The sequence below is a fragment of the Alosa pseudoharengus genome, unplaced genomic scaffold (genome assembly GCF_046254945.1).
Source record: "Alosa pseudoharengus isolate Yale_2024_CS ecotype anadromous, Long Island Sound unplaced genomic scaffold, YU_APseudo_1.1 YU_APseudo_1.1_scf_1, whole genome shotgun sequence".
Lineage (NCBI taxonomy): Eukaryota > Metazoa > Chordata > Actinopteri > Clupeiformes > Clupeidae > Alosa > Alosa pseudoharengus.
In genome coordinates, this window is record NW_027468564.1 from 41,897,296 (window position 1) to 41,925,100 (window position 27,805).

General features: G+C 37.5%; 1 protein-coding gene and 1 long non-coding RNA gene across 2 annotated transcripts in view; both read left to right on the plus strand.

Annotated features, from left to right (window-relative positions):
- LOC143128184 (patr class I histocompatibility antigen, A-5 alpha chain-like) overlaps window positions 1-9,761 on the plus strand; it is an 83,041-nt gene extending 73,280 nt beyond the window's left edge. The window contains exons 4-8 of the mRNA XM_076289835.1: window positions 5,872-6,147; window positions 7,259-7,348; window positions 7,443-7,460; window positions 7,767-7,805; window positions 9,383-9,761. Coding sequence (XP_076145950.1) covers window positions 5,872-6,147; window positions 7,259-7,348; window positions 7,443-7,460; window positions 7,767-7,805; window positions 9,383-9,387 — 428 coding nt within the window. The 3' untranslated portion in view covers window positions 9,388-9,761. The remainder of the gene's footprint in view (window positions 1-5,871; window positions 6,148-7,258; window positions 7,349-7,442; window positions 7,461-7,766; window positions 7,806-9,382) is intronic.
- A 4,190-nt stretch (window positions 9,762-13,951) lies between these two features.
- Window positions 13,952-16,216, plus strand: LOC143141829 (uncharacterized). Its single transcript, XR_012990806.1, has 4 exons — window positions 13,952-14,196; window positions 14,897-14,927; window positions 15,452-15,570; window positions 15,914-16,216. It is a non-coding gene; the product is annotated as an uncharacterized LOC143141829 (long non-coding RNA).
- Window positions 16,217-27,805: the final 11,589 nt, after the last annotated feature.

Genomic DNA, 27,805 nt, shown 5'->3' on the forward strand with positions numbered 1-27,805 from the left:
AGCATGCTAACATGTTAGCATGCTAGTTAGCATTTTTTATAAAACTGCTAAAAATGATTAGCTAAGTTAGCTAAGTAACATGGTTAGCATAGTTAGCATGCTAACATGTTAGCATGCTAGTTAGCATTTTTAGCAAAACTGCTAAAAATGATTAGCTAAGTTAGCTAAGTCACATGGTTAGCATAGTTAGCATGCTAACATGTTAGCATGCTAGTTAGCATTTTTTATAAAACTGCTAAAAATGATTAGCTAAGTTAGCTAAGTAACATGGTTAACATAGTTAGCATGCTAACATGCTAGTTAACATTTTTAGCAAAACTACTAAAAATGATTAGCTAAGTTAGCTAAGTCACATGGTTAGCATAGTTAGCATGCTAGCATGTTAACATGCTAGTTAGCATTTTTAGCAAAACTGCAAAAAATGATTAGCTAAGTTAGCAAAGTCACATGGTTAGCATAGTAACTTGGTTAACATTATTATCTTTGTTAACATAGTTAGCATAACTCCTAGCAAACATTAGAGCCATTCCAACTGTCCGTTATCGTCAACTATCTACCTAAATAATTTAACCATTTAAACTATCCACCTATTTAACTGTTCAGTCATTCCAACTATATTAAACCTCATCTACTTAGCAACCAATATAGTTTGTTTTTACTCTGTATGATATTTTACATCATATTTTTGCATTTTCATGCACTGTATTTCCTTCAGGAAATGCTTTTCTAGTTACAGTGCATGAAAATGCACTGTACTGTTATTCCAAGGCATTTTATTACAGTGCATGAAAATGCACTGTACTGTTCTTCCTAGGCTTCTTATTCTTATTATTCCTCTTCTTCTAACGCAGTTAATGCAGCTTCAACCGTTTAACGTAGAAACTTCATTCAAACATTGACGCGTAGGTCTTAATTAGGACATGTGGGCTTTGTATTTTTCAACTTTGTAACTTTTATACTTTTTAAACTATTAATTAAAAACTATCAAAATTTTCCCATTGACTTAACATTGCCCTTTATGACATCACAGCAATTAGAATCTTATGGCAGGTGTTCAGGCCAGCTGGCCCAACTGCCATTCTCAGGCTTTAAGCATACAAACTGGCCCTATTAAGACTACACATCCTGTTCAACTGCTTCCTCTGCCAAAAACTGTTTCAAAATAAAAGTCCTCACTACAATATTTCACTGTTAAACAATTTAACCCTTTAAACTACTGAACTTTTTAACTGTTCAGCCATTGTAACTGTTACTTGTCATCAACTATGACTCCTACCCACTGTAGCTAGTTAGCTAAGTTAGCTAAGTAACTTGGTTAGCATAGTTAGCATGCTAGCATGTTAGCATGCTAGTTAGCATTTTTAGCAAAACTGCTAAAAATGATTAGCTAAGTTAGCTAAGTCACATGGTTAGCATAGTTAGCATGCTAGCATGTTAGCATGCTAGTTAGCATTTTTAGCAAAACTGCTAAAAATGATTAGCTATGTTAGCTAAGTAATATGGTTAGCATAGTTAGCATGCTAGCATGTTAACATGCTAGTTAGCATTTTTTACAAAACTGCTAAAAATGATTAGCTCAGTTAGCTAAGTCACATGGTTACCATAGTTAGCATGCTAGCATGTTAGCATGCTAGTTAGCATTTTTTACAAAACTGCTAAAAATGATTAGCTAAGTTAGCTAAGTCACATGGTTAGCATAGTTAGCATGCTAGCATGTTAGCATGCTAGTTAGCATTTTTTATAAAACTGCTAAAAATGATTAGCTAAGTTAGCTATGTCACATGGTTAGCATAGTTAGCATGCTAGCATGTTAACATGCTAGTTAGCATTTTTAGCAAAACTGCTAAAAATTATTAACTAAGTTAGCTAAGTAACATGGTTAGCATAGTTAGCATGCTAACATGTTAGTTAGCATAGTTAGCAAAACTGCTAAAAATTATTAGCTAGGTTAGCTAAGTCACATGGTTAACATAACTACTAAAAATGAAAACATTAGCTAAGTTAACTAAGTTAAGTATTATCCACCTATTTAACCGTTCAATCATTCCAACTATATTAAACCTTATCTACCAAGCAAATCATTTAATCATATAAACTATCCACCTATTTAACTGTTCAGTCACTCCAACTATATTAAACCTCATCTACCTAGCAACCAATATAGTTTGTTTTTACTCTGTATGATATTTTACATCATATTTTTTGCATTTTCATGCACTGTATTTCCTTCAGGAAATGCTTTTCTAGTTATTATTATTATTATTATTCTTCTTCTAACGCACTTAATGCAGCTTCAACCGTTTAACGTAGAAACTTCATTCAAACTATGTTACGTAGGTCTTACTTAGGACATGTGAGCTTTGTATTTTTCAACTTTGTAACTTTTATACTTTTTAAACTATTAATTAAAAACTAATCAAAATTTCCCCATTGACTTAACATTATGATTATGACATCACAATACGGCCGTTAAGCAATTAGAATCCTATGGCAGGTGTTCGGGCCACCTGTTTCAACTGCCAGTCTCAGGCTTTAAGCATACAAACTGGCCCTATTAAGACTACACATCCTGTTCAACTGCTTCCTCTGCCAGAAACTGTTTCAAAATAAAAGTCCTCACTACAATATTTCACTGTTAAACAATTTAACCCTTTAAACTACTGAACTTTTTAACTGTTCAGCCATTGTAACTGTTACTTGTCATCAACTATGACTCCTACCCACTGTAGCTAGTTAGCATGGTTAGCATAGTTAGCATGCTAGCATGTTAGCATGCTAGTTAGCATTTTTTACAAAACTGCTAAAAATGATTAGCTAAGTTAGCTAAGTCACATGGTTAGCATAGTTAGCATGCTAGCATGTTAGCATGCTAGTTAGCATTTTTTACAAAACTGCTAAAAATGATTAGCTAAGTTAGCTAAGTCACATGGTTAGCATAGTTAGCATGCTAACATGTTAGCATGCTAATTAGCATTTTTAGCAAAACTGCTAAAAATGATTAGCTAAGTTAGCTAAGTCACATGGTTAGCATAGTTAGCATGCTAGCATGTTAGCATGCTAGTTAGCATTTTTTACAAAACTGCTAAAAATGATTAGCTAAGTTAGCTAAGTCACATGGTTAGCATAGTTACTAGCATGTTAGCATGCTAGTTAGCATTTTTTGTAAAATTGCTAAAAATGATTAGCTAAGTTAGCTAAGTCACATGGTTAGCATAGTTAGCATGCTAACATGCTAGTTAGCATTTTTTGCAAAACTGCTAAAAATGATTAGCTAAGTTAGCTAAGTCACATGGTTAGCATAGTTAGCATGCTAGCATGTTAACATGCTAGTTAGCATTTTTAGCAAAACTATTAAAAATGATTAGCTAAGTTAGCTAAGTAAAATGGTTAGCATAGTTAGCATGCTAGCATGTTAGCATGCTAATTAGCATAGTTAACAAAACTGCTAAAAATGATTAGCTAGATTAGCTAAGTCACATGGTTAACATAGTTAGCATGTTAGCATTGCTAACTACTAAAAATGCATTAGCTAAGTTAACTAAGTTAAGTATTGTCCACCTATTTAACCGTTCAATCATTCCAACTATATTAAACCTTATCTTCCAAGCAAATCATTTAACCATATAAACTATCCACCTATTTAACTGTTCAGTCACTCCAACTATATTAAACCTCATCTACCTAGCAACTAATATAGTTTGTTTTTACTCTGTATGATATTTTACATCATATTTTTTGCATTTTCATGCACTGTATTTCCTTCAGGAAATGCTTTTCTAGTTATTATTATTCTTCTTCTAACGCAGCTAATGCAGCTTCAACCGTTTAACGTAGAAACTTCATTCAAACTATATTACGTAGGTCTTACTTAGGACATGTGAGCTTTGTATTTTTCAACTTTGTAACTTTTATACTTTTTAAACTATTAATTAAAAACTAATCAAAATTTCCCCATTGACTTAACATTATGATTATGACATCACAATACGGCCGTTAAGCAATTAGAATCCTATGGCAGGTGTTCGGGCCAGCTGCATCAACTGCCAGTCTCAGGCTTTAAGCATACAAACTGGCCCTATTAAGACTACACATCCTGTTCAACTGCTTCCTCTGCCAAAAACTGTTTCAAAATAAAAGTCCTCACTACAAAATTTCACTGTTAAACAATTTAACCCTTTAAACTACTGAACTTTTTAACTGTTCAGCCATTGTAACTGTTACTTGTCATCAACTATGACTCCTACCCACTGTAGCTAGTTAGCATGGTTACCATAGTTAGCATGTTAGCATGCTAGCATGTTAGCATGCTAGTTAACATTTTTAGCAAAACTGCTAAAAATGATTAGCTAAGTTAGCTAAGTCACATGGTTAGCATAGTTAGCATGCTAGCATGTTAGCATGCTAGTTAGCATTTTTTGCAAAACTGCTAAAAATGATTAGCTAAGTTAGCTAAGTCACATGGTTAGCATAGTTAGCATGCTAACATGTTAGCATGCTAGTTAGCATTTTTTATAAAACTGTTAAAAATGATTAGCTAAGTTAGCTAAGTCACATGGTTAGCATAGTTAGCATGCTAGCATGTTAACATGCTAGTTAGCATTTTTAGCAAAACTGCTAAAAATGATTAGCTAAGTTAGCTAAGTCACATGGTTAGCATAGTTAGCATGCTAGCATGTTAGCATGCTAGTTAGCATTTTTTGCAAAACTGCTAAAAATGATTAGCTAAGTTAGCTAAGTCACATGGTTAGCATAGTTAGCATGTTAATTAACATAGTTATCATAACTAATAAAATAATTAGCTAGGTTAGCTAAGTCATATGATTAGCATAGTTAACATTTTAACATTGGTAGCATGCTAGTTAGCATAGTAACTTGGTTAGCATTATTATCTTTGTTAACATAGTTAGCATAACTATTAGAAAACATTGGAGCCATTCCAACTGTTAGTTATCGTCAACTATCTGCCTAAATAATTTAACCATTTCAATTATCAACCTATTTAACTGTTTAGTCATTCCAACTATATTAAACCTTATCTACCAAGCAAATAATTTAACCATATGAACTCATCATATTTTTGCATTTTCATGCACTGTATTTCCTTCAGGAAATGCTTTTCTAGTTCTTATTATTCTGCTTCTTCTTCAACAAATTTTGTGCGTTTAATGCAGCTTCAACCGTTTAAAGTAGAAACTTCATTCAAACTGCGTTGCGTAGGTCTTACTTATGTGACTTCAGCTATGTATTTTTCAACTTTGTAACTTTTATACTTTTTAAACTATTAATTAAAAACTACTAAAATGTCCCCATTGACTTAACATTAGATTATGACATCACAATAGAGCAATTAGAATCTTATGCCAGGTGTTCAGGCCACCTGGAGCCACTGTCTCAGGCTTTAAGCATACAATATGGCCGTATTAAGACTGCAGATCCTGTTAAACTGCTTTCTGTGCCCACAACTGTTTCAAAATAAAAGTCCCTTTAAACTATCCAACTTTTTAACACACATTAAACTTTCAGTCTGTCAACAACTTTTAAACTATCTACATTTAACTTTTAAACTTTCAACATTCATTAAACTATTTGACTATTAAACTATCTGTCTATTAACAACTGTTAAACTATCTACATTCAACTTTTAAAATGTCTACGTCTAAACTATCAACTTTTTAAGCTATGCTATGTCTGTCCTAGCTTCATTTTCATGCACTCGTAATTCCCTGGAATTACATTCTCTAGTTTTCAAATAGTTATTCCATGTTGACAAACATTATACCACCATGTGTCTTCTTTTTCCTGCATTGCCACCATTTTCATTTTTACTGCTGTATTGTTTCTATTTTCATTTTTACTACCTTGTCTTTCCAGTTCGCCCAGAGGTCACTCTCTTCCAAGCAGGCTCTGGAGTGGTGTGCCATTCCACAGGCTTCTACCCAGAAGCAGTAATGATCATCTGGAAGAGAGATGGAGAGGAGAGGGAGGAGGATGTTTATGTGGGGGAGACGCTGCCCAATGAGGATGGAACTTTCCAGAAGAGAGCTGTGCTTACTGTGTCACCTGAAGAGAGGAAGAAGGGGCAGTACACCTGTGAGGTGGCCCACAAGAGCGGACCTCCCATTGTTATGACCCTGACTGTAGAAGATGGTAAGAACATCTTACTCAGCAATTACTGATTGATCATTGAGATGGACCGTTGCCCTGTTGTATGTAATTTTGGTCAAATGAATTACTGTAACTCTATATGCCTTCTGATGATCCAAAGCCATAATTTGTCTCATGGGTATCCATCCTCATGCCTACAGTTGAATTTCAATACCCCCCCCCCCCCCCCAGCAACAAGTATAAAATATTATTACACAGCAGTTATTAGCTGTCCGAGAGAGGTTATGGCCAGTATATCCCTACTCGAATGCCTCTTGTCCAATCAGGAAATAATAAATAGTTACAGTGGCATGCAAGTTTAATACACACCCATGCTAAAGTTGACTAAAGAGAGGAATGAAAAATCATCTTTTGCAAATTCATCTTTATGCCTTAATTTAAAAAAATGAGGAAAAATCCAACCTTTAAGGACACCAATGTTCTTTGTGAATGTATCGTAAATAAATAAATGCTCTTCCTTAAAATACAGGGGGCATAAGGATACACACCCCTATGTTAAATTCCCATAGAGGCAGGCGGATACTATGCATCCTGATAAAGTTCCCTTGGCCTTTGGAATTAAAATAGCCACACATCACATACTCTTCACCATACCTAGAGATTGGCATGGTTTAATTTCAGTTAGCCCAATAGCTGGTTTGATTTGCACTGAGAGATGATCTTATGGAAAGTACCCCATGCCAATCTCTAGGTATGGTAGCATGAGTTAGCATGGGTGTTTAAACTTATGCACACCACTGTATAAATGATAAGGAGGAACACAATTCATGAGAACATTGATGTGCCACTGATCTGTCAATAACACAATCATGCGTATTACAGAGTATCATTTATTTACACTCTTGATGGATTTGTAGGCTGTTTCGCATCTTGTAATTCTGTAAAATCAGTGTTAATTTGTAAAATTAGTCTCCCTCTGGGTTTTCATATGGGACACAGTGTTGTTCTGTAAACAGAGACGAGAAATTATTACTTAGTCACATTTAATCAGTCTGTGTGCTATTCACTCCCAGGCTTATTGTAGGATGTACAGGGTCATATATGTGTATTTTATGCTGTTGCGAAGGTGATTAAATATGCATTTTTTCTGTAGGCAATACCCTTGGTATCATCATTGGCTGTGTCATTGCTGCTCTTGTCGTGATTGGTGTGATTGTTGGCATTGTAATGATGAAGAACAAAGGTTAGAATAACCTTGATCATGCACTTTCAGTGTTAAACTGTTTTCAGACTCAATGATGCATCAATGTAATAATCATTCTGTTGTATCTTTACAGGCTACAAGAAGGCAGAGCGTGAGTATCTCTTACAACTATAAACCTGATACAATAAACTAACCTGACAAAATTTGAGATGCTCTCACTTCTAGTTTACTTATTTTGATAGAATCTTGATCATCAGTCTCTTAACCTTAAAATGTTTGTCTCATTGTATTACAGTAATACTGCATTTAATTTATGAGAAGGCATTGTGTTGATTTGTATTATCAACAAAATTAATTAGAAAAAAATATGCAACTTAGAATGTTGTTATAATGTATTTGTTTTAATTCTTGTTATGATTCATGTTTTTGTTTCCTATGTGTTTCAAACATCTCACAGAGTCCGATTCAGAATCTGAACCTCCAATCCCATTGCACGGTATGTTTCATACTGCACTTTATACTAGGGTTTAATTCCGGGAGACGGGATTCCCGGGAAACTGATACTATTTCTCGATTCCCGGGAAAGGTAATGACGGAAACGGGAAATAAAATAAAATAAAAAATGCAAGGAGTGCACGTCTATTGTTGTCATGCTGTAACGTTGATGCAGGCGACGGTGCCGTAGGCCCTCTTCGAGGTCACTAACAGGAGACCACCTCACCCGCAACAGTTGTTTGAAGCTCTAGTACTTTTAAGGCTACATCCGTGGAGACGGAGAGAACGTTTATTATCTGGCCAATTTGTCACGAAAATCCGAAACCGCCTGAACGCAGAGATCTATTGATGCTCTCTGCTTCTTGAAAGTGCACTTCCAGAAAATAAAGAAAGAAGGGCAGAGTGAGAATGAATTGTAAACTAAAAGAAATATGTAGCCTAAGTTGTCATGAGTTCAATGCAATGCTGATATTGCATTTTTATTATTTTATTCAGTTTTACATAGGCCTATGGCCCTGTCTTTTTGCAGTGCAAAGTTGTACATTTATGTGGGTCGTTTTCTTTAATTTAGTTGAACTTGTGTTTAAGAGAGAAATATGCCTGCCCTGCCAAAGAAAATTTGATTCTTCTCGTTTGCAGCCGCTTACAGATTTCAACAGCCACAGAATGGATTTCGTTTAACATAATGGTTTAGGAATCATCATTAGGCCTACTTTAGCAGATTTTGTTAGTTTGTATAATGGAGTTCTGTAAAATATTGGTTTTATAAGGGTTGCCTAGAAGTCACAGACAATCCACCTGGCATTTCATAATTAGCGCTGCAGCAGATGTCACACACGCAGCTCACTTGATCAAGCAGCAAAATTGATCATTGCAAACTGTGTTGATGATGGACATAAACTGTGTTTTTTTGCCCTAATAATGATACAAATAATTACCCTGGGAATCCAGAGTTCTCACGGGAGCACAATATCAATTTGCTCAGCGAGAGACAATGGCAATGAGTAATGATGCACGTTACTTTTGCCCCTTGCATCGCGGGGAACCAATCACATCGATTATCTGATATGGGTGGGCCAGAGGCGAGTTAAACAGATGACAGTCGTAGTGTTATCCAATTGCGTCGAAGTCTGGAATCAGTCAGTAAACATTGGTTGTATAGTGTTATCCAATTGCGTGCAGTGAGATTTTCAAATGCATGCTTGGTGCCGCCCCTCAAGTTTGGCCTTTACATTATTCGTGGCCAGACCCTTAATCTTTCGGATTTGGGTCTGGAATCTCCAGGCTAACAAATAATGTCAGTTTGGGATTTGGGAACACATGTGAATGATATCGATACATAAAAACAAAACAAAACAAAAAAACAGCTATGTTATGAGTTGTCTTTTCCCAGGATCTGATTCATCTAATTTTCGGGAAAAATATTAAACCATAGTTTATACCATTGTCTTATATGTTTTTATTCCTAGAAGACTTGACTGTTTGTGTATTCTTAGTCTAATGTTATGAAATGTGGTTTGTCATTTTATGCTGATGAAGTTAGTTTGTCTGATATCCTTTTGTGTCAATTCTCTCTAGGATAGGAGCTGAGTGGTAACTGCTGAGTGTGAGGAGTTAGGAGCAATAAGAAGCAAATCAACAAATAGATTTTTCTATATGCAACTTCTTAAAACGTTGATTACATCCATGGCTTGGGTATAATATGTTCCGTTATGTATGTATGTTATTTTTATTTTTCTGGGTTTTAGCAGTAACTCTTCTGACCGGACCTTCCAGAGTCCTTTTCCAAAATCATTTGTGTCTCATTATTTTTTCTTCTTCATGTTTTTGCATTAATGTCACTAGGAAGCATGCCAGTAGACATATTCATATCTGTGTAGGATTGTCTGGAATCTGGCAATATACAGTGCCTATAAAAAGTTTTTTGCTTTAATAAATGGAATCTTTGTCAATTTAATTTGCCTTTTTTTTATAATAATTTACAATAATTTCCCCCTTTTCAATGTCAAAATGGAAGCAAAATTCTACAAAGTAAGCTTAATTAATTAAAAATATATAATAGAAAATAAGCTATTGCATAAATATTCACCCCCCCCCCCCTTAAAGTAACTGACCTAAATCAACAGTGGTCCAGCCAATTGGTGCTAATAGTCTCACACTTAGTGAAATGGAGATTGCCTGAGTGCAGTGAATGTGTATAGTATTGTAATATAAAGACACCTGCGTCTGGAAGGTCCAGTCACTGGTCAATCAGTATTGCTGGCTATAATTCCACCATGAAGACAAAATAACACTCCAAACAACTCAAACAAAAGATTATTGACAAGCATAAGTGAGGGGATGGATACAAAAACATTTTCAAGTCACTGAACATCCCCTGAAATCCACCATTAAGGAATGTAAGGAATTTGTCAAATATGCAAATCTGCCTAGAGTAAGTCCTCACCACAAACTGAGTGATCGTTCAAGAAGAGTAATGGTGGGGGAGGCCACAAAGGCACCTATGACAACTCTGAAGAAGTTAAAAGCTTCAGTAGCTGAGAGGGAAGAAACTATTTGGATTGGGTTGACACTGTCATGTTCCGCTGCTCAGCGCATGCTACGCACACCAGCAATGCTGTCACCGTCGCTACTGCCAGCTCTCAGAGTGAGAGTCTGAGAAAAGGCTGGGGATTGCCTGGGCCTGCTTTTGAGGCCTTTCGTTTGGACTTAGGACTTGCAGCCTTAGTTTTGATTCATTATTACAGTGCATGAAAATGCACTGTACTGTTATTCCAAGGCTTTTTCTTCTTCTGATTATTATTAGAGTGCATGAAAATGCACTCTACTGTTATCCGATTTCTTCTTCTTATTCTTCTTCTAACGCTTTTTGTGCGTTTAATACAGCTTCAACCGTTTAACTTAGAAACTTCATTCAAACTGCGTTGCGTAGGTCTTACTTATGTGACTTCAGCCATGTATTTTTCAACTTTGTAACTTTTATACTTTTTAAACTATTAATTAAAAACTACTAAAATTTCCCCATTGACTTAACATTAGATTATGACATCACAATAGAGCAACTAGAGAATGTAATTCCAGGGAATTACGAGTGCATGAAAATGAAGCTAGGACAGACATATTATAGCTTAATAAAAGTTGATAGTTTAGAAGTAGACAGATTAAAAGTTGAATGTACATAGTTTAACAGTTGTTAATAGACAGATAGTTTAATAGACAGATAGTTTAATGAATGTAAATGATGCTAACTAGCTAATTAACTAGTGAGGACTTTTATTTTGAAATAGTTGAAGGCAGAGGATACAGTTGATGGGAGTCATAGTTGACAAACAGTTACAACAGTTGAACAGTTGACAGTAGTTGAACAGTTAAAAAGTTGGATAGTTTAAAAGGACTTTTATTTTGAAACAGTTGTGGGCACAGGAAGCAGTTGAACATGATCTGTAGTCTTAATACAGCCATATTGTATGCTTAAAGACTGAGACAGCCTGAGACAGAGGCTGCAGGTGGCCTGAACACCTGGCATAGGATTCTAATTGCTCTATTGTGATGTCATAATCTAATGTTAAGTCAATGGGGAAATTTTAGTAGTTTTTAATTAATAGTTTAAAAAGTACAAAAGTTGAAAAATACATAGCTGAAGTCACATAAGTAAGACCTACGCAACGCAGTTTGAATGAAGTTTCTAAGTTAAACGGTTGAAGCTGTATTAAACGCACAAAAAGCGTTAGAAGAAGAACTAGAGAATGTAATTCCAGGGAATTACGAGTGCATGAAAATGAAGCTAGGACAGACATAGCATAGATAATAAAAAGATGATAGTTTAGACGTAGACAGTTTAAAAGTTGAATGTAGATAGTTTAACAGTTGTTAATAGACAGATAGTTTAATAGACAGATAGTTTAATGAATGTTGAAAGTTTAAAAGTTAAATGTAGATAGTTTAAAAGTAGTTGACAGACTGATAGTTTAATGTGTGTTGATAGACAAATAGTTCAAAGGCTCTATATAAGTAGATAGTTGACGATAACTGACAGTTGGAATGGCTCTAATGTTTGCTAGCAGTTATGCTAACAAAGCTAATTATTTTGACCAAGTTACTTAGCTAACTTAGCTCATGTTTTCTAGCAGTTTTGGAAAAAATGCTAACAATGCTAACATGCTAACCATGTGAGCTAACTTAGCTAATCATTTTAGCAGTTATGAGGTAGATGAGGTTTTAAAAGGTTCAATTATTTGCTAGATAGATGAGGTTTAAAATAGTTGGAATGACTGAACAGTTAAATAGGTGGATGGTTTAAAAGGTTAAATTATTTACTAGGTAGATGAGGTTTAATGTAGTTGGAATGACTGAACTAGGTAGATGAGGTTTAATATAGTTGGAATGACTGAAAAGTTAAATAGGTGGATAGTTTAAAAGGTTAAATTATTTGCTAGGTAGATGAGGTTTAATATAGTTGGAATGACTGAACAGTTAAATAGGTGAATAGTTTAAAAGGTTAAATTATTTGCTAGGTAGATGAGGTTTAATATAGTTGGAATGACTGAACTACTGTAGGTAGATGAGGTTTAATGTAGTTGGAATGACTGAACTAGGTAGATGAGGTTTAATATAGTTGGAATGACTGAACAGTTAAATAGGTGGATAGTTTAAAAGGTTAAATTATTTGCTAGATATATAGTTGGAATGACTGAACAGTTTCTCAGGCTTATAGCATAGAATGAGACTGTAGGGCCTATGCTTAAAGCCTGAGAAACTGAGTTGATCCAGGTGGCCTGACCACCTGGCACAATATTCTAATTGCTATGATGTCATAAAGCCTGATAAACTTACAGTTGATGCAGGTGGCCTGGCCACCTGGCAGAAGATTCTAATTGCTATGATGTCATAAAGGCCCAATGTTAAGTCAATGGGGATTTTTTAAAAGTTAATAATTAATAGTTTAAAAAGTATAAAAGTTAGAAAGATGAAAAATACAAAGCCCGGATGTCATAAGTAAGACCTACGTAACAAAGTTTGAATGAAGTTTCTACGTTAAATGGTTGAAGCTGCATTAACTGCGTTAGATGAAGAAAAATAAGAACTAGAAAAGCATTTCCTGAAGGAAATATAGTGCATGAAAATGCAAAAATATGATGAGTTCATATGGTTAAATTATTTGCTTGGTAGATAAGGTTTACTATAGTTGGAATGACTGAACAGTTAAATAGGTTGATAATTGAAATGGTTAAATTATTTAGGCAGATACTTGACGATGACTAACAGTTGGAATGACTCCAATGTTTGCTAGCAGTTATGCTAACTATGTTAACAAAGATAATAATGTTAACCAAGTAACTATGCTAACTAGCATGCTAACAATGTTAAAATGTTAACTATGCTAACCATATGACTTAGCTAACCTAGCTAATCATGTTTATTAGTTATGATAACTGTGCTAATTAGCATGCTAACATGCTAATTATGTTAACCATGTGACTTAGCTAACTTCGCTAATCATTTTTAACAGTTATGCTAACTATGCTAACTAGCATGCTAACATGCTAGCATGCTAACTATATTAACCATGTTACTTAGCTAACTTAGCTAATCATTTTTAGTAGTTATGTTAACTATGCTAATCAGCATGCTAACATGCTAACTATGCTAACCATGTGACTTAGCTAACTTAGCTAATCATTTTTAGCAGTTTTGCTAAAAATGTTAAGTAGCATGTTAACATGCTAGCATGCTAACTATGCTAACCATGTGACTTAGCTAAAAATGCTAATTAGCATGTTAACATGCTAGTATTCTAACATGCTAACTATGTTAACCATGCTAACTAGCTACAGTGGGTAAGAGTCATAGTTGATGACAAGTAATGGCTGAACAGTTAAAACGTTCAGTAGTTTAAAGGGTTAAATTGTTTAACAGTGAAATATTGTAGTGAGGACTTTTATTTTGAAACAGTTTTTGGCAGAGGAAGCAGTTGGACAGGATGTGTAGTCTTAATAGGGCCAGTTTGTATGCTTAACCCTTAAAGGAGTACCGTCACACCGGTGTGACGGGAATGTTGGGAAATTAACATTCTAAAGAATATCTGGGTTCATTGAATTCAACATAGAATTTTGGAACCTTCAATTGTTGCGGAACTTAGAATGTTCAAAAACCTATACCCAAAGATCCTTAATATACAAAGATAAAGCAGCACAGGCTTCTACAATGGAATGGAATTGTACACAGTTCCTGCCTCCTAAAAAGGCGTGGTCAGAATGCGCTGACGCTACCTCGTTGATGAAAACGTCAAATATTTTTCATTTTCGCGCCTCTCTCTTGCTGTGACCAACTGGAGCTGGCCTGGGTGACTGAATTTGGTACATCGTCGTGGCAAGATGCGGTCTGATTTCCAGGTAAGTGGCAGTTTGAAATGTGGCAAGGTATTTGTGATTAGTCTGTGTCAGTGTAACGAGTTATCTATGTAGTAAAATGTCTGCGGAGTTTAGGTAATAACATTATTATTATCTCGTGTCGCCGTCATGAATGTTAGCTCATTGAGGAGTAACGTTAGTTGACGTTAGCTAGCTAACCATCTGATACCGATAGCAGAGCTAGCTGAGGCACTAGCTACCAGATTAATTTGGTAGTTAGGCTACAAAGATAATTTACGAACCTGATATTTGCTCTACCTAAATCGGCATCACTATAGCTTGTGGATCAGATCTACTGCAAGCGACATTGATTTAGCAGTTTTGAAATGTGTTTAGTTGCTAGTAAAAAATGAGTAGCTACCGTATGTACACAGTTGTTGGTGCACTGAATTTTATTATCAGCCTAGCGTAGCAGCTAGTGAAACATTTAGTTTTACGCCATATTCTCTGTCTGTCCTTGATGACGCGACGATTTTCTCTTCTGATCTCTGCCCCGATCCTGCACATTACATATTTTTGTATTAAGTTTGTCTCTGATGGCAAATGTGTAGTCAGGGTGGCGCTCAACGATTGTGTTGAATAACGTTACATCAGTTGTGAGTAGTTTTTCTCGGATGGTCTTGCACAGACCCTTATCAAGCAGCACTAAAATGAACGTCATGTTTGCTAATTCTCTCCCCAGTTGTTGGACGAGCAGAAGGACGCTATGGATGGTGAGGATGAACCCGCGATGACAGGGAGGAATGAACTTGAACCTGTGTTATTCAGAGGATAAGTCAATGCTATGTACTGTGTTCTGTAACTGTCCGCTCTTGTGGCCATTCAAATGTATAGGGCAATTCCACGCAAAACTGTAACATCCATAACACCAACACAATGCCATGGTATTTAGTAGTTTAGTATTATGGATGTGACAGTTTTGCGTGGAATTGCCCTATACAAGTTACAGACTTTCAAAGTTAAACATATCAAATATAATTTCATATAGGCTACTAACAATCAGACCTGAAGACTTAATGAAACACTACCAAAATAAAGTTGAAACTAATTCTACAAAAGGCACTCCAAAGGAAAAGCCTTTTTGGCTGCATTGGCCAACATGTTTCGACCAACAGCCTGTCACTATGAAACTCTGTAACTAGATTTAAACTTCCCTCTGTATGGAAAAAAAGATCTATTATTCAACATTAGTTAACACACTGAGAATGATTGCTGCACTATATGTATTGTTCTCTAGCAACCTGAAGGTCCAAGACTCAATCCACTGAAGGCTCTCCGTAAGATGGTGGATCTGATGTCTGCTTTGTGGTCCTATAGGACGACGCCATGGATTGGGGTCAGAGATGCGCCTGAGAAGTAAGTGTTTGTGTTTGTAATCAAGTGCTGTAATCACAATTTGACTGATGCTAAAACTGGAGTAGGGGATTTGAATGGACATTTATACCGTGAATTTAAGACATCAAAAAGCCTGTTCATGGCCTCAAAGAAGTCAGTCGTAGTATTTGCCTAACTTGGCAGCCTCTCCAGCTGTATCATAGTCTTCAGTCCTATTGTGTTATCACAGCATTTATAGTATGAAGGATCATATTAAGCAAAGCAATGTGCAGGTAACTTAATTTCAAGAACATAAGAACATAATTGTAATTCATGATGTTTTTTTTTTTTTTTTTTACTTTGCGTGGTGTTGTCTCTGTTTTAGGTGCTGTAAATGCTGGCCATATGACTTCAACCTTCATCCAACCAAACGAAGAGATCCTGCTTTCCTACACTCTATTCAGGATGTTAGTTAATTCAAAGACAATAACAGTATTTAGTTTTGTAAATGCTTAACTACCACTCAATGCAGGACACATCTACTGGCAGTTGATGGAGGGGGTTTAGGGCAGTTGTGCTATTCTTTTCCTTGTGGGTAGACTGCAGAATGTGGCTATGTATGCAGGTGTTAAATTGTGGGATTTGTTGAAAATGTGAATTTCAAATAAAACCATACCATTCAAAGTTAGCCTCACACACTTTATACCCTCCTTTCCTCAGGTTTACTTGTTTGGATCGGATGGACAAGTCGGCACTCCTTATATTAACAAGCTACCTCTTTCTTCTACTAGTTCAATAATATGGTATCTGAAAGAGAAATGCCAGTGTTCATCATATTTTTAGCCTTATGTCAATGAAAAAATAAGTGGTGTATTTCCATTGTAATTTGCGTGGGTAGTAGGCCTAAAGATATGGCCGTGTGGCGGCGCTGTGGGATACATCGATTGGCGCTACTTTATCAAACATCAGAGGTAAGGCTAATTGAGAAAGCAGACGTCTGGTTAGGTGTGCTAGTTAGCAACTTGTTAACCAGGGGCACGTTTCCCATAACCATAGTTGCTAACTAAGTTAGCTACTTTGTTGGTTACAATGCAAACTATGGTTTTGGGAAACGCACCCCTGGCTGTCCAGATTATTATGTGATATGACCTACTTGTTAAACAATAATATGCAATACTATAGTACAGTGGTTCTCAAATGGGGGTACGTGAGATTTTAAAATATACAAATAATTTGCAATAAATGTAGTCATGGATTACTATCCAAATGTTTGAATTTTGTATGTGTTTATTAGTTCCAAAGTTTAATAAATTAGACACTGATGGCACAGTGCTCTGTTTTAAATCTTTTTTTTCTCAACCAAAAATACTTTGCGCTGGTTAGGGGGAAGGCTACTTGGCTGAAAAAATATTTCACAGGGGGGTACATCACTGAAAAAAGGTTGAGAAACCACTGCCCTAGTTTATGTGTATGGCCGTCTGCTATACAGCCTATTTGAACGCAATCCATTTTCGCGATTGAGTGATCGATCAACATCGAAGTGGTAAGCAACGGTAACTTATTCCAGAGAACCTTCGGCTACTTAGTAGATCGCGTGCCAGTGGGTTACAGAAACAGACAGACAAGTGGCAAACAAAGTCGTTTTTCTCATTAACTGTTCATCTGAAAAACGCCATGTCGATGTCAGAATGTAAGGAACACATGTGAATTACAGAAAATGCATTAAAATGCCCAATCTCGAGCTGTATAATTAAGGGCTGGGGCATAATCCGAGAAAAAATGATTTCTTCCATAGGGCCACAGTGTAAAGAATCTCTCGCTAGTCTCCTAAAAAGGCGTGGCGCTAGTGAACCCTACGTCATAGGGGAACAGGAAGAACCCTTCTGTGAATCGTCTCGCTTTATCAACCGTCTCTGCTATACCTTTAAGGGTTAAAGCCTGAGACTGGCAGTGTATCCAGGTGGCCCGAACACCTGCCATAGGATTCTAATTGCTTAACGGCTCTATTGTGATGTCATAATCATAATGTTAAGTCAATGGGGAAATGTTGATAGTTTTTAATTAATAGTTTAAAAAGTATAAAAGTTACAAAGTTGAAAAATACATAGCACCCATGTCCTAAGTAAGACCTACGTAACATAGTTTGAATGAAGTTTCTACGTTAAACGGTTGAAGCTGCATTAAACGCGTTAGAAGAAGAAGAATAAGAAGCCTAGGAAGAACAGTATAGTGCATTTTCATGCACTATAAAAAGAAGCCTAGGAAGAACAGTATAGTGCATTTTCATGCACTATAATAAGAAGCCTAGGAAGAACAGTATAGTGCATTTTCATGCACTATAATAAGAAGCCTAGGAAGAACAATAGAGTGCATTTTCATGCACTCTAATAATTCGGATAACAATAGAGTGCATTTTCATGCACTCTAATAATTCGGATAACAGTAGAGTGCACTCTAATTAGAATCCTATGCCAGGTGTTCAGGCCACCTGCTCAGGCCAACTGTCTCAGGCTGTCTCAGTCTTTAAGCATACAATATGGCTGTATAAAGACTACAGATCCTGTTAAACTGCTTCCTGTGCCCACAACTGTTTCAAAATAAAAGTCCCTTTAAACTATCCAACTTTTTAACTGTTCAACTACTGTCAACTGTTCAACTGTTGTAACTGTCAGTCAACTATGACTCCTATCAACTGTATCCTCTGCCTTCAACTATTTCAAAATAAAAGTCCTCACTAGCTAGTAAGCTAGTTCACATCATTAGCATTGTTAACATAATTAACATTTTAGCGTAACTACTAAAAAATGATTAGCTAAGTTAGCTGAGTCACATGGTTAGTATAGTTAGCATGTTAGCATTGTTAACATAGTTAGCATGCTAACATTTTTTGGCAAAGCTGCTACAAATGATTAGCTAAGTTAGCTAAGTAACATGGTTAGCATAGTTAGCATGCTAATATGCTAGTTACCATTTTTAGCAAAACTGCTAAAAATGATTAGCTAAGTTAGTTAAGTAACATCAGAGAATGTCTAATAAGGGGAGAACTGCCACTCTCGGAAAACTTCCGGTTTCTGAACTGGTTGCAGTTCCTTCTGTGGTTCCACATGAGGGCGCTCGTCCACGAGTGCAGAATGCATGGAGGTCTATGGAGCTGTACCCCTCAAAATCCACTTTTCTCAGGATATAATTTTTTTTCAAGTAATTTGAATATTGTATTCGAAAGGGGAGGCAAAGGAAATACACTTGGTGGAGTATTATATTTTTTAAAGTCACTTAATTGTTCTAAAAAGCCTTTCAAATGTGTCAATGACGTCACTCATTAGCACAATGCTAGCGTGTTATGGGCAACAACGACCCAAACTGTAAGAAATCAAAAGGACATAAGTACTCGTTCATTCAACTTTTGACCTATAACCCATGTTGAAGTTATATAAACTACAATCAAATCTGAGATTTGTCAACGACAATCAGGTTAAAGAGACAAATTTAGCCGTCTAGCTCCATTGACTCCCATTCATTCTGCACTCATGGCGATCGCCCCCAGTGGAAATCTGGTGGAACTGCAACCAAAATTCGGTACAATGGGACTTAATACGGAGTGGCAAGGCTCTCCGTAGACGGGCTCTGGTAACATGGTTAGCATAGTTAGCATGCTAGCATGTTAGCTAACATTTTTAGCAAAACTGCTAAAAATGATTAGCTAAGTTAGCTAAGTAACATGGTTAATATAGTTAGCATGCTAGCATGCTAATTAGCATAGTTAACACGACTACTAAAAATGATTAGCTAGGTTAGCTAAGTCACATGGTTAGCATAGTTAGCATAACTACTAAAAATGATTAGCTAGGTTAGCTAAGTCACATGGTTAGCTTAGTTATCATTTTAACATTATTAGCATGCTAGTTAGCATAGTAACTTGGTTAACATTATTATCTTTGTTAACATAACTGCTAGCAAACATTAGAGCCATTCCAACTGTCAGTTATCGTCAACTATCTACCTAAATAATTTAACCATTTAAACTATCCACCTATTTAACTGTTCAGTCATTTCCAACTATATTAAACCTCATCTACCTAGTTCAGTCATTCCAACTATATTAAACCTCATCTACCTAGCAAATAATCTAACCTTTTAAACTATCCACCTATTTAACTGTTCAGTCATTCCAACTATATTAAACCTCATCTACCTAGCAACCAATATAGTTTGTTTTTACTCTGTATGATATTTTACATCATATTTTTTGCATTTTCATGCACTGTATTTCCTTCAGGAAATGCTTTTCTAGTTATTTTTCCTATTCTATTTTTGTAAATACATCTTTATATTTACCCTTCGTGGTCATTTTCCATTCCCGGTGATACAGCGCGACGGGTATACTGTGATACCACTAACTAGACTAAACCACTGCTGACCACACACAAACACCCCTAATCTCTCTCTCTCCCTGGAAATTACAACATTTGTTTTTTTAACTTAACTTCATAATTATAACTAGATGTACCACAATGCGGTATAAAATATTACCGTCGCTCAGTCCTGCACATTCTTTCTGCAAAAATAAATCACACTTGTCAATTTGTCTCCATCTCCTACTCCATCCCCTGCACTTGCAACTCATGTGTATGTAAATGAGTGTGCATGTGTGTATGTGCGAGTTTGCTTTTGTGTATATGTGTGCTTCTGTGTGTGTGTGTGTGGGGGGGGTTATGTGTGTGTGCATGTACGTGCGTGCCTGTGTGTGTGTGTGCCTGAGTGTGTTTGTCTATGTGTGTTTGTGTGTGCATGCGTGCATGTGCATGCACGTGTGTCTTTAGGTGTGTTTATTCCACTGCTTGGTTGAATTTCCCATTGTCCTACGTAATTTAGAACGACCATTAACCGTATGTTATTTGCACACTTATGAAGTAGATCCATTTTGTTGGCCGTATCACACTTGTATATTAATTCGCCGAACTCGTTGTGAAGTTTAAATGAACTGTCACGTTGCATCCGAGCTGTAAAATGCAGACGTTCAGAACATAGTAACATTGTAGCATATGACGGAGGTGGCTTTTAGCTAGATGGATTACAGCAGGCTAAGTAAAATAGCGATGTTTCAAAGCTAAAGTTCATCAGAATCTTGGGATACGCCAACCGGATAGATAGAACTAACGACTGGCCTTTGGCCGTAGCAACCATCCATTTAGAACTAGTAACGGCAGTTTGTCCTGCAAGTTGAGAAATTAGTTGATATGTGTCGGAAGAAATTAGTTCTACAAACAAGACAGTTTAAAACGTTTAAATTGTAACAGGAAATGAACACATTGAACGCAAGTGGCAACAGTGGAATAAGCGGGATAATGGACTCCATTATCCATTAGTGGAGTCCATTATCCCTTACGTGAGTGTGTGACAGTTGTGCCTTTTATCTCAGTAGAAAGCACATTTCAACATCATCCTCTACCGGCAACCCTTCGCTCAACACCACCATCTACAGGCCGATGGGTGTACAGTCACTAACTTACACATAAATTAATTTATTGTATGGCCCACCATGGATGGAATGTCATTTTTTGCTGGGGGGGAGGGGGAGGTGCAAATCACAAATGAGTGGTAATGGGCTAGGTTGATGCGGGCCCTTGAGACCAACATACCACAACGGTTCGGTAGTTATTTAGCGAAAATGGTATTTCTCGGCTTTCGGGAGCCCAGTGCGGAATGTCCCTGGGGACCAAACCCTTATTTTCCTAAAAAGCTAGTGGGGCTACATGCCCACCAAGTTTAATGAGCCCCGGTGTTTCGGTGTCCCCGGAATCATTGACCAAAAATTCAGGAAGAAAATAAAAGAGAGAAAGGGTAGGAGTGTTTGTATGGTAATGTTTTTGAGCAGCTATTTGAAAGAGCTAAGTAGACTGCCATGGAGACACTTTATATCCAGTAAATAAACCTTAAATAAAGTGATATCTATATGTTATTACATAATTGGCTGCAGTTATTACATTGCAGCCAATAACCAATAACCTGCCAAAAAGTTATGTTATTGGTTCTGAAATATAATTACATTATTGCCAGGTTATTACATTATTATGGGCCGTTATTACGTTATTGGCCATTATTACATTATTGGCTGCTACACATGTGGGAGACTCCAAGGTCAAATGGTTTGTTGGTCTGGAGAGACCAAAATGTAGCTTTTTGGCCATCAGACTAGAGTTTTAGTGGGCACCAAACACTGCACATCACCAAAAACGCACCATCCTTAATTTGAAGCATGGTGGTGGTAGCATCTAGCCTGATGTTGTCATACTCAAATTCTAGTCAGAATATGAGTCTGATACTGCTCCATTGGGACGTAATTATGGGGTGTGTTTCAACTGATACAGGGGGGAATGCCTCTGCACTCAATTGGATAGACCTAACCAATCAGAGCAACGAAATTGCTTACCGTGAGATGTAGGAAGAACACACAAACCATCCTTCTTCTCCACAAATGCCTTAACATTGTTTTCTGGTCTTTTGTAAAAGTTATTGTGCCGTCAATATCTCCTACAACACTCATTAGTGAAATCTAAGAGATACGTGGTAGGGTAGGCTATTAGGAAAAACTATCCCCTCTGTTTTTAAAAATAATTCTGTTGAACACTGACTACAAACATGTTATAAACAGCTGGGAAAGGCTGTTGCAAATCCCTCGAACAAGTGGTCAATCAGAGATTTCAAACGAACGAGGGAACAACATGTCACAATGCAACACGCTGTTTTCTCTTGATGAAAGTGAAACCATGAATTTTCCCTCATCTCAACTTTGGCTTTTTCAGTTTTTAAGTTTTCAGAAATAATCGTTTTCAGTGATAAAACCTCATTGAAATAATATGAATTTTCCATATGGGGTCTTAGAAGCCATCTGTCTCCTAGCCACAGCGTTTTGTTGCAAACATAATCAACCTATGTGTGCTCAGATGATGTGATAGACGAGGCGCTGATGCTCACCTGTCTATCATCGTACAGCCCGATTTGATTGGTCCGCCAGCTCTGGGGAGAGCATAGTTGCCACAATGGAGCAATGCCAGACCGAACTTCCTGACCTCAAATGTTGTGGGCGGGACTAAATTCTGCTGGCACCAGGGGCGTAGCCAGGATTATTTTATAGGGGGGGCCAGCTGGGTCCAGACTTTTTATTGGGGTGGCACTTGGGAATCAAAACTACTATTTGAAAACTACTCAAAAAGTTTTGAAGATTAGGATAGCCTATTTTAATAATGGCAATAAATTGTGTAAAGCCAACACTGATACACAGGTCAGTTTGTTGTCCACTCCAACACATTTTCCATAAATAGGCCAATGCTATAAAAAAGTATTATGATAATGCACCTTACTTAATCAGTCTTATTCAAATTATGTTAACTCAAAGAACAATAATAAATACTACAAATATTGTAGGCAGATATTTAATCTTATACTGATGGCCAAACTATATTTCTTTCTGATATCCACTCCAAGTACTTGGCTGTAAGTAACATGGCTCTGAATTAAGAAATTAACCCTTAGAACCCTAGACTGTTTTAAGGGCTTTTTCACTACCTTTAGTTATAAGCATTTATCCTGGTCATTGTAAGTGCCATTTACACATGCTATATTTTTTCAGAAAAGTCTAGGCTACCCAGATCTGCCACCAATTCATATTAATACTTGCATTGATTTGATTTTGATTTTTAAATAATACAAAGACAAAAAGCGTTTTATACCATTCTTATTTTAAAAAATGTATCTCTGTCAGCTGGACATGACTTTCATGTATGTGTAGGGCAGACTGTCCTGAATCTGGCAATATAAGAATCATGGTGGAGGGGGGCTTTGGGGCTGAGCAATTTACAGACACGTGGTGTGCGCCTTACAGAATTAAATGCCATTTATTTAATTTAGTAATGAAAAATGACCTTTCTGCGCTCTGTGACATGAACTGATCTGACCTGACTGAACCTGAGTTTGTGTGTTCTGTGTGTACACTCATGATGATTCTAGAACAACTTTTTACTGCATTGTCATGAACAAAGTGAAGGCAAAAAGGTGTTTCTTTGTCAGATCAATTGGGATGCAATGTGAGTTTTGAATTGGATGCCATGCAGGAATTTGCTAGGATCTCAGAACCTGATTATGAACATGCTTTGCCATAGAGAAACACATGATAGCGTTGGATTATGAACATGCTTTGCCACCACAACACACAAAAACGTGGGGTAAGTTGAGCTATATGAAGTTATTATTTTTATGTCATTTCGTCTGTTTTATAACCTAGGTCCGGAGGATGTACGTGGTATCAAATTATAGCTCTGTGTCTCCTCTTTCATCTGACATGCGTGGCACATCTATCCGATCACGGGTTCGTGAGTAGGGCCTAACGAGAGTAATGGGTGTGCAGCGTTGGTTTTTTGTACATGATGTTATTTTGCAGTCACGTTGTCTGTTTTTATAGCCCAGAAGCATCAATATACTTGGTACCAATATATTACATTACATTACATTACATTTGGCTGACGCATTTTTAGCCAAAGCGACTAACAACATGGTAAACAGTTTAAGTTTTAGAGCAATTCTCAACAATATTAGGACAATTTAAAAAACATTAGAGTACAGTAAGAATAAGTGCATCAGTGAGTGCTGTTTTTAACAGTTACGTGTCAGTTTAAGACGGCTGGTGAGTGCTAGGATCAGCAAGACTTGTTGTAAGTGTTGCTATGAGAGGAGATGTTCTCTAAAGAGCTGGGTCTTCAGGAGTTTTTTGAAAATGGAGAGGGATGTCCCTGCCCTTGTAGGAACTGGCAGTGTGTTCCACCAACGAGGAACAACAGATGAGAAAAGTTTGGATTGACCTGAGCGTACCGGAGGTAGAGCTAGACGTAGTTCGTCTGAGGAGCGCAGCGGTCTGGAGGTAGCGTATGTCTGTATGAAGGCATTCAAGTAGGTGGGAGCAGAACTGGAGACTACTTTGTAGGCAAGCGTTAGAGCCTTGAATTTGATGCGGGCCGCCATATGTAGCCAATGTAGCTGGATGAGTAGCGGGGTAACATGTGCCCTCTTGGGTTGGTTGTAGACCAGGCGCGCCACCGCATTCTGGATCATCTGAAGTGGTTTCACTGCGCAGGCTGGGAGACCTGTCAGGAGGGCGTTGCAGTAGTCGAGTCGTGAGATGACTATTGCCTGAACCAGAAGTTGGGTGGCATCTTGAGTGAAGTGATTTTCCATATATTGTAGAGTGCGAAACGGCATGACCGGGCGACTGAGGCAACATGATCTGAGAAGTTTAGTTGGTTGTCGAGAACAACTCCTAGATTTCTTGCAGTCCTGGTAGGTGAAACAGACAGGGAGTCAAATTTGATGTTGATGTCGTGGTGTATGGTAGGTTTAGCTGGGAGGACCAGCAGTTCAGTCTTTGAGAGGTTCAGCTGGAGGTGGTGTGCCTTCATCCATGTAGCTATGTCTGAGAGGCAATCCGAGATCCGTGCTAAAACCAAGGGGTCATCAGGTGGAAAGGACAGATAGAGCTGTGTGTCGTCTGCATAGCAGTGGTATGAGAAGCCATGCGAACGGATAATCTGTCCCAAGGAGGTGGTGTAGATAGCAAAGAGAAGGGGGCCCAGTACTGAGCCCTGGGGGACCCCTGTGGTGAGATGGTGAGGTGCAGATAGCTGACCAAGCCATGATACGTTAAACGAGCGTCCTGTGAGGTAGGATTCAAACCAGGAGAGAGCAGAACCGGAGATTCCCATGTTAGCGAGTATAGAGAGAAGGATGCAGTGATTAACCGTGTCAAAGGCAGCCGATAAGTCAAGCAGAATGAGTACTGATGACCGAGCGGTCGCCCTGGCTTCTTTTAAGGCTTCTGTTACAGACAGCAGAGCCGTTTCAGTAGTGTGACCGCTTTTGAACCCAGACTGATTTGGATCCAGAAGGTTGTTCTGTGAAAGGAAGTCAGGGACCTGTTTGGAGACTGTTCGTTCAATGCCTTTGGATAGGAAAGGCAGGAGTGAGACAGGGCGGTAGTTCTCGACTTGAGCAGGGTTGAGAGAAGCTTTCTTAAGTAACGGTAACGGCCATTTTGAACGCTGTTGGAAATGTGCCGGAGGTTAGCGAGGCATTGATCACGTGTGTGATAGCTGGTGCGATGGTCGGGCTGATGGACTGAAGTAGGCTCGTAGCCCTGTATATAGCCCTGTGTCTCCTCTTTCTTCTGATATGCTTGCCATATCTAGGCTATACGATCACGGGTTCGCGAGTAATTCAAGCGAGAGTAATGGGTGCACAGGTGAACTGTAAATATGAATCAATTTGATTTAATTTCATGATTTTTTATTTTCATAGTTGATCGCACAGACAAGTGTTTAGTCTCGTTGGAAAGCCCCACTTCTGCTCTGTCACGTAATTAAGGTTTCATCTCGCTGCGATGAACAGTTCTGGAGCAATGTAACAAGAACTCAGGCAAAGCAGCCTGCCTCTGCCTGACCAGCTGCCTGGCCGTGGCCCCCCCTGGCCACCACGTAGCTCCGCCCCTGGCTGGCACCCAGGCTAGGTAGCATCATGCTGTGGGGATATTTCTCGACAGAAGACCAGGCCCTGGAAGGCTTGTAAATGTAAAAGTAAAATGAATTCAGCAAAATATATGGAAATCCTGGAGGACAATCTGATTCAGTCTGCAAGAGAACTATGACTTGGGAGAAGATTTACTCTCCAGCAAGACAATGAGCCGAAGCCTACAGTGAAAACTAAACAGAAATAGTTTAGAGAAAAACAAGGTGAATGTTCTGTAGTGCCCGAGTCAAAGCCCAGACCTCAATACTATAGAAAATCTGTGGCCTTAAAAAGGGCTGTTCACACCCGATCCCCTTCCAATCTGGCAGAGCTTGAGCAGCTTTGCAAAGAAAAATGGAGTAAAATTGCAATACCCAGAGATGTGCAAGCTTAATTGAGGCCTATCCACGCAGGCTCCATGCTTTAATTGCAGTCAAAGGTGCATCTACTTAATGCTGACTTGAAGGGGGTGAATATTTATGTAATCACTTGATCACTTAATTAACATTACTTTGTAGAAATCTGCTTCCACTTTGACATTAAAAAGGGCATTTTTGTAAATGATTGTAAAAAAGGCCAAATTAGATTAATCAAGATTCCATTTATAAAAGCAGTAAAAGTGGAAAGGGGGGTGAATACTTTTTACAAACACTGTAAAAACCATGATGGTGGGATACTCTATGGCTAAGCAATTTACAAAAATGTATGTACTGATGTAAATAGTTTACATTAGAATGCATTTTCAAAACCGGATTACTCAGGAACCTCTTATTGTATAGAGGAATGCTTTATATCCTCATATTCGGTAAGGTCTGCTCTTTATTGTGATGTAGGGTTTGTCATGTGTTGAGTGAAGAGTTTGTGAGATATTTCATAGAGAGTAATGGGTGTGCAGAGTTGTGTGCAGAATACAAATATGATTCAATGTTAATTTTCTAGTTGCCCCAGTAAAAAGGGTCTAGTGACGCCCCTGCTGAGGAAGAACAAAATCATTTTGAAATACAATTGTTTTGAAAAACAATTTTGAAATTCCGGCCGGACACTTTTTTAGGTCTCAAAAAGAGGACATGTCCGGGGAAAAGAGGACATCTGGTCACCCTAGCACAGATAAACTCAGTATTTGACTGACTGGGTTGACACTACTTCACCGTGAGAAAATCGGGGGTGTGGTGTGAGAGTGTGTGAAGCCAATGAAATGAGTGAGTCTCATGTACCTTTTGTTGTAGTGTGAGTGAGTGAGTGTGTGTGGGGTTGATTTCTGTGTTTTATGTGTGTGTGATTCACCATACATGTAATAGTTGCACAATATATACAATAAATAATAAATGTTAAAACATTTTTAAATATGTCAATATATATATAATACTTAATAATATTAAACATATGTATGAAAAAACATTTTTTATGTTGGAAAATGCAGTTTATATCATATAGTGTGACAAATAAATCATATGGTGTGACAACAAAACCGGGTCACACATTATGATATGGGGTCACACCATATGAGGTTTCATGCACTTAGCATGACATTAAGCAATGTGCTTTTATGCTATCATCCTAAAACAATGCTAACTGCAATATGGCAATACAGTTTTAAAGGTAATATTGACTGAAAAGTCATTTAATTTGGGCTTTTTTGTCACACCAAAAAACAGTGCAAAAGGGAACTTAAGCAGGAGTGCCCCATATACTTGATATACTGATATATCACCTTGTAACTTTCAGT